This window comes from Tasmannia lanceolata, unplaced genomic scaffold, assembly GCF_043159265.1.
Source record: "Tasmannia lanceolata isolate RefF3 unplaced genomic scaffold, GAP_Taslan_0.1 ptg000007l, whole genome shotgun sequence".
Classification (NCBI taxonomy): domain Eukaryota; kingdom Viridiplantae; phylum Streptophyta; class Magnoliopsida; order Canellales; family Winteraceae; genus Tasmannia; species Tasmannia lanceolata.
Window position 1 is genome coordinate 18,045,527 of NW_027518684.1, and position 7,713 is coordinate 18,053,239.

General features: G+C 37.4%; 1 protein-coding gene across 1 annotated transcript; it reads left to right on the forward strand.

Annotated features, from left to right (window-relative positions):
* Positions 1–532: 532 nt before the first annotated feature.
* Positions 533–2,327, forward strand: LOC143882157 (transcription factor MYB1-like). The gene is made up of 3 exons (XM_077385600.1): positions 533–857; positions 1,132–1,261; positions 1,443–2,327. The coding sequence occupies exons 1-3, from the start codon at positions 725–727 to the stop codon at positions 2,050–2,052; spliced, it is 873 nt and encodes a 290-aa protein (XP_077241715.1). The 5' UTR covers positions 533–724; the 3' UTR covers positions 2,053–2,327.
* Positions 2,328–7,713: the final 5,386 nt, after the last annotated feature.

Below are 7,713 nucleotides of genomic sequence, written 5' to 3' on the forward strand. Positions count from 1 at the left end.
CCTTAAACAAAATACTTGATTATATAATTTGAGAGGGCTACTTATATTGGCACCACCATGCTTTAAAAATTGCACAAACTCAGTTTTTCTTTTCCTTTTCAATTGTCTTTATAGCTTTTTTGGGAACTGTAATAATTTTTTACAACTGTTTGAATAATAAACTACAAGCCGAATTAGTTTAATTATGTAGTGCCAATATCAGTAAGCATTTGAGAGGTGTCTTATGTGGCATATGCCGAACATTTGGCGCATGAACAATTCAAAATAATAGAAGATGGTGACATAGTAGGGGGCATTAATATGTGCATGCACTATTCATTCCCCACCAAATGTGTCACGACCAAGCTTTTATGACAAGTGCATACACTGACCATTCGGTGTATACTCGAGAGATGCAACGAACTTTCAACAAATATTTGAGAACGTTAGATTCATAAGCACATATTAAGAAGGGTAGATGAAGAAGAATTGAAGTCTCCAACATTACATAAATACCCTCCCCCACTCATGGGAACTTGTAGTGCACATGCTACAAAGACCCAGCTATAGAGCGTTATTTTTCGCAGGAGTTGCTGTCATGGGTACGGATTTTCAATAATAAAATGCAGAAATGTGGCTATAAGAGGCTCGCCACAATTTTCTTCTCTCTCTCAAATAAGCCAACGTAAGCCTCAAAAGAAGAGAGGACTGACGCTGAAAGAAGGGGTTTTGGGGGTGTCTAAAGATGGGTAGAAGCCCTTGCTGCTCTAAGGTGGGACTCAATAGAGGAGCTTGGACTGCTACCGAAGATAAAATTCTCACCGATTATGTTAAACTCCATGGTGAAGGGAGATGGAGAGACCTTCCCAAGAAAGCAGGTGAGAGATCCAAACCAAGATAACTTGCTTTGTAGAAAATAAAAGAGATGAGATGCATGGTAAATTCTTTACACAATACACCATCATTTCTTGTGTATATACACAATAATGATGTATGCACCATAAAGAATGTGTCAAATTATACAATCCACCATCATTTTTTGTCTGTACACATAAGAATGGTGTATGCATCTTAAAGGAGTCTTTGACAAATTTCTTCATACTCTCTCTCTCTCTCTCTCTCTCTCTCAGTGAGATTTGTTACTCTTTGCAGGCCTTAAAAGATGTGGGAAGAGTTGCAGGCTCCGATGGCTTAATTACCTGAGACCGGATATTAAGAGAGGCAACATATCCAATGAAGAGGAGGAGCTTATCATTAGACTCCATAGACTCCTCGGAAACAGGTATTATCCTTTCTTCATTTCAAGAACTTTTTTTAGTATGGGTTACACTGAGTAATTGTGTATCATCTTTTTTTCTTTTAAATTTTTGAGTAACTAAGCAAGTACGAAGCCAAGTACATAAAAGATCAAAACATACAAAGAAAATGTACTCAATGTTTTTTAATTTCTTGGGTATTTGCAGATGGTCTCTAATAGCCGGAAGGCTGCCAGGGCGAACAGACAATGAAATTAAGAACTGTTGGAATACCAATTTGGGGAAGAAGGTCAAGGCTCAATCAACACAATTAGCAAACCATAATCAATTAGAGAAGAAGCCCGCAATCGAACCACCACCGGACCCACCAACAAAGATCAAATCTCCAGCTATCCGAACCAAGGCATTGAGGTGCAGTAAGGTTTTTATTGTCGCACAAGAAGAGAAGATTGAAAATTCAAAGCAAATTAAAGATTTCAAGCGGGCTAATAAGGTCGAAGATTTTTCGACCCAGAAAGGAGCGGATTCAGAATCACCTGAAACAGCATCATTAACATCTCAAGAAGACAATTTTATTAACTCTTTGATGGATTTCAATATGGAAGACCTTTGCCTTTCGGAATTTCTCGATTTTGATTTTTTGCAACACAGCGGCGAGGGGCTTCAAGACAATGATAATAATTTATCTTTGCCATCAGATCTTCCTCTCTTGTTCAATAACGAAACAATGGTGGAATGGACAGGGAAAGATTGCATTCAAGCTGATGTATCCTTGGCTTCGTTTCTTGATTCCGAGCAGGAATTACTAGGAGAATAATTGAAACTAATTAAGCCTCTAAGAATAAGGTTTAATTATATACGTTAGGATCTACCCATCGTGCTGTATAAAACCATGTGTTAGCTAGCTTTTTGTCTACGGCTATAATAAACCCCCATTAACCAGCTTCCTTAATTTGGAGAATTTCAACGGGACCATCTTTTTCTATGTGCTTGTATTGGTAGTCATTGTAAACTAAATAAAAAGTGCTGTTATTAACACTATGACACCCTATTATAATTTTAAAGTGCCCTTAGCTTGTAAGGGATTGTCAAGTTTCCATTTTCAATATAATTCACAGTCATTCATTATGGGGTCCGACAAGCCCAGGCTCTCGGTATTAAGCATATGTGGATAGAGGTAGATTCCCTGTTTGCAGTGGACACTATAAAAGATCGGGTCTGAGATTGTGCTTATGCTAAGTTCCTTCTCCTCATGGAGGATATTGCACATCTGGAGAGAATCAAATGCAGCGGCAGACTTACTATAGGGCTGGCAATTTCACCCGAAAAAAGAGGGGAGCCTCCCCGCCCCGCGCCCGTTTGGGGCGGGGATTCTCCGATTTGATAGGGGAAGGGGAATTTAAAAATTCCCCGGTGCGGGGAGGGGAAGGGGAAGGGGATGTAGTTGTCCCCTCCCCGCCCCGCCCCGTTAATCAATGCCATTTTTTTGTATATTTTTAAGTGTTTTTTTTTAAGGAAAACTACTAGAAACTCTGTGGATCGGCTACAAGATGTCCCCAAACATAAACTTAGCTTGTCTTTTCCTTTTAATTAGCTTCTGAGAGCATTTTGGGAACTATAATAACCTTTTGACAGATGTTGAAATAATAAAGACAATCTGAGTGTATGCCATTATCAAAAAATCGTAGTGCCAACATCGGTGGCGAAAATAAAATAATAAAATAATAAATTGCATTTTTATTTTGGTTAGGGACTTAGGGTTTCCTTAATTCCTTCCCACGAAAGAAACATTGCTCAGGTTAGGGACACAGTTCACTTTTTGCATTTTGGTGATTCTCAAGCCTCTGAACATTGCTCAGGCATCTATTTGGGTTTATAACGCCTGTTGGTGCGACTGCTGCAAGGGCACTCAAGAGTCAAGTCAGTACTTCAAGGGATTTTGCTATCTTCTGAAGAGTAAGAAATATATCTCCTTCGCCTACAAGTATGTTAGTTTATAACATTTTTATATATTGAAATTTCATCAAGTTGATTAGGGACACCCATCATCAGTGTATCAATGACTAAAGAGGGCGTGATGTTGGAGTGGGGCGGGGCGGGGATTTTGTCCCCCGAAGGATGCGGGGAGGGGAAGGGGATTAGATATTCCCCGCGGGGAGGGGAAGGGGATTCCCCATCATCCCCGCAGAGGGGAGGGGAAGGGGAGGGGGGAAATTCCCCGCAAAGGGGAAGGGGTAGGGGACCCCAACATCCGGCCCCGACCCGCCCCGTTGCCAGCCCTAACTTACTATCTAAAGGGTCATGCCCTTGTAAAGGGATGCATATTCCTCTGCCTTTATCTCCTCAAGAATTATTACAAATACTGCACCTAGATAGGATTGGAACTGAATATGTGAGGTTGTAAGCTTGTATGTAGGCTATGGTCCTCTTGTGTTCTCTGTTGTACTTTTGTTTCTTTCTTAATAAATTCTGATGGGGTCTGCCTAATCCCAGCTTGCTGATAAAATAAAATAAAAAAAGTTTCCATTTTCAATATAATTAACCAAAGAAAAAAACTAGAAAGTTCATAATTCGTCATGAAGAATATGTATGAGAAGGGAAACATTATCGTTGGAAAATTGTGTTCACTTGTTGAAAAACTTAGTTGGGAAGAATTTTATGATAGGTTGAGTGTACGAGTTCTCTTCGTTATTTTTGGGCCATTGAACCGTGTGTAACCACAAGAGAAAACATCCCACTTAAGAGAAAGAGGGACTGGTATAGACACCTTTAAAGCTAGACATGACACCAATGTCGCTTGTCACGTGTAATACAAAATTAGTTGGTGTTTAATACTTATGCCCTTTATTGCTGACAGCATCCATGACTAGATTTTAGTGATACACTTCACTACTATCACAACACTACTACTACAATCATTATTAGGTTGCTTACAATCATTATTAGGTTGCTGATATCGCATGCACTACCATGTTTTAATAACTGCACAAACTCAGTTTGTCTTTTCTTTTGTAATAGGCTTCTTAGAGCGTTTTGGGAACTGCATGAACATGTGCATCAGGCATATACAAGAGGAAATAATGGAAGGGACCCAAAAGGAAATTATTGTTATTATTATTATTATTAAGCATGAGTGCACTATAGAAGGGAACAAAAAAAGGTGAGATATATTGAAAATTTAAATCTCTGAAATATATGGAAATCTTGGTATCTTCCATTCAAAATTCATTCCTAAGATTTTTTTTTATTTTCTTTTAAAAGGGTTGAATTTTGGTTAGAAGAAACACAAAAGTTAATAGAACAAAAAGAGGTATGACGGTTTAATCCAAATTTTATGGCTTAAAAATTCCACGACTGACGACAAACTTCTAGAGGGATTTTTTTTCATTAGCGCGCAAAGATGATTTAAAAGTGACTTCTATATATGTTTTTCAAACATGATACACGTCGCGATCTGATGCTAGTTTAACAAACATGATTTTCAATAATGTCGTTTTTGGTTTCTATTTTACTTTGATTTGAATTTTGTAACAACATAGGCACACGTGTATGAGAGCGATATAAATGATATAAATTTTAAATAAGAGGAAAGTGCTCCTGAGCTATAGCTCAAATAAGCTTATCTGAGCTATAGCTCAAGAACACATGTGGCCCCACATTTTTTTGGGGGCTCCAAAGCATTCATTTGGAAGGCCCTTCCACGGATAGGGTGTGTACCAAAAATCAGCCATGTAAGATCATCCTAACCTAATCAAAGGTGGAGGGAGAAATAGACAGAGTCTCCATGTTTCTACCCATTTTTTCCCTCCACAAATGACAAGGTTAGAATGATCCTATAGGGCTGATTTTTGGTACGCATCCTATTTATGGAAGGGCCTTCCAAATGAATGCTTTGGATCACCCAAAAAATGTGAGGCCACATGTGTTTTTGAGCTCTAGCTCAGATAAGCTCAGGAACACTTTTCTCTTTAAATAATGTTACATGCAAATTTGCAATTATGGGTGCAACTTGTGTTGAGTCGGGTTGAGCTTTTGCATGATAAAAAATAAATTGGATTCAACCGGAACCCGACCTGATTTTATGGTCAAAGCTCAACCTGAACTCCCAAAAATCGACCTGAGTTAAACCCCGTTTCACAATCACATGGGTGATAGAAGGGTGGGGCATTTTTGGAAATATCACCTGCAAATATACAGTATCACACATTTAGGGGCATTTTGGGAAATGATGAACATAACGAGTCACGGTATCTGGGGAAATAAGTAGAGCCGATACTTAACAGATCACATTGAAAATTATCAACCTAATTAACTGGTTATTGTAATTTGTGGATATAGGAATAAATCACTATCAATTTTGGGGCATTTTGGGCTTATTGGAAAAAAGGGTTTTGTGTTTATATGCATTGAAATTGATTAGAAATATAGAACCTCATGTCTTAGTTTCTGATATTAATTCAAGAACAGGGAAAGGTAATAGCAAACCCTTTTTCTGTGTAGATACAATGTAGACTAGATAAATTCCATAATTATTGATATATTCCTACTTTTATGAAGTTTTGGCTGAAGCAAGACACTATAATAAATTCAAATGTTGCTTTAAAATATCAAGGGTTATTTACTGTTACGTGTCAGAGAGTTGCATTATTGACATAAAAATGTTACTTGTTGAGAAAAAACGAATAAATGCTGATTTATAAAAAATTAAAATTTTAAGACCAAAAAGCCCCTTGGTACATTTATTCTGCTTCCCTTCTTCTTTTTACAGTTTTACTTTTACCCTGTTTTTAACCTAGTTGAAGTGCTTCTTCTCCGGCGAAACCTACTCTTTTCTCCGCCAATACGTAAGAAGGTAATCCGGAAATCTCATTCTCCCTCTCTCTCTATATTTCTATTTTTTTTTCAAAACTCCATCTAACATCATGTCCTTCTCTCTCTCTCTCTCTCTCTCTCTCTCTCTCTCTCTCTCTCTCATTTTTTAGGGTATTCAAAGGTTTTGTTTGCTTGAAATGCACAAAATTGGACCCATCAGCCTTCTGCCTCATCAAATCTTTCTCAAAAAGGGTTTTGAGACCTCCCCCTCTTCTTCTCAACGCAAAAACAGGTACTCGAAGCCAAAACAAGTTATTCAAAGCCAAAATTTACTTGGTCGAAGTGAAAAATGTGTTTCCTGTAACATTCGCCGTTGTGTTTTTCGCTTCGACTAAATTTTTTTAGGCTTCGAATAACTGGTTTTTTTGCTTCAACTAACATGCTTTTGGTTGCGACTAAAACTTTTGAATTCCAGTAACATTTGGAACTTTTTTCGTCTTTAACTAATATATTTTAGTTTCGAGAAATATTTGTTGGCTTCGACTATCACGTTTTGGGCTTCGACAAACTTCTTTTTTCGCTTTGACTAACACGTTTTGGCTTCGACTAAATTTTTTCTATCTTCGACTTCTATTTTTGGCTGTAACTTACGTTTTTTTTGCTTCAAGTAACTTTTTCTGGCTTTGAGTAATTTGTTTTTTGGCATCGACTAGTTTTTTGGCTTAAGTAAAAAAAATTTGGCTTCGACTATCATTTTTTTTTGCTTCGACTATCATTTTTTGCTTCGAGTAACTTTTTTTTTGCTTCAACTAGCATTTTTTGGGCTTCGACTATCATTGTTGCCTTCAAATAACTTACATTTTGCTTCGAGTGCCTTGCTTCTTATTTTGAATTCGACTATCACTTTGTGGGTTTGAGCTATCAATTTTGGATTCGAGTTACATTTTTTTAGCTTCAAATAACCTATTTTTTGGCTATGAATAACCCTTGCGAGTACCATTTTGGCTTCCACTACCCTTTTGCCTAGTGAGAGCTCTTTGGGCAACTGATTTTGGCTACAGCCACTAGAAAAGGGGAAATTTTTACAAAGATAATGAGATTTTGGATATTTGGAGGAGGAAAAAGAAAATGAGAAAGGGGCGTCTCTAGAGAACTCCTTCTACCCTCTCAAGACAAATGAGCATATGCCGGAGAAATGAAGAAGGCGTTTCGCTGGAGAAGAATGCTTCTATCGCCGGAAAATTTGCCGTTTCACATAAAAAGGGTCGGAGTAAAACCTAGAAATGAAACTGTAAAACTTGAAAGTAAAAGTAAAAAAGTGTAAAAACAAAGAAGAGAAAGATAAAGTTAGGTTATTATTCTGTCCGGCAACAAATTCTTTTACATACAACTTTCAAAGTATGATAATATGTACTTTTCAAGAAGATATCAATCATTTTCAACTCCCCACTTAAAGAAATGTTTTGAGGATCTTTAAATTGAATCCAATAATACAAACTCATTTATCTATGTTTTATCATCTAGTGTAACATCAAAGAACTTTCAGATCATGTGTGTAAATACAAAAATAACTCAAATTCTTTCCCTTCACTGTACAGGTCACCATAAGCAGTGAGTTTTGGCTTGTCTCATATTTGAAGAAAAATGCCCTCTTATGCGCTATCGG

Bases quoted from the DNA above. Each gene is read 5' to 3' on its own strand.
- LOC143882157 (XM_077385600.1), top strand. From the start codon at position 725: ATGGGTAGAAGCCCTTGCTGCTCTAAGGTGGGACTCAATAGAGGAGCT. The intron at 858-1,131 runs GTGAGAGATCCA...TACTCTTTGCAG, and splicing joins AGACCTTCCCAAGAAAGCAG to GCCTTAAAAGATGTGGGAAG. The intron at 1,262-1,442 runs GTATTATCCTTT...GGGTATTTGCAG, and splicing joins CATAGACTCCTCGGAAACAG to ATGGTCTCTAATAGCCGGAA.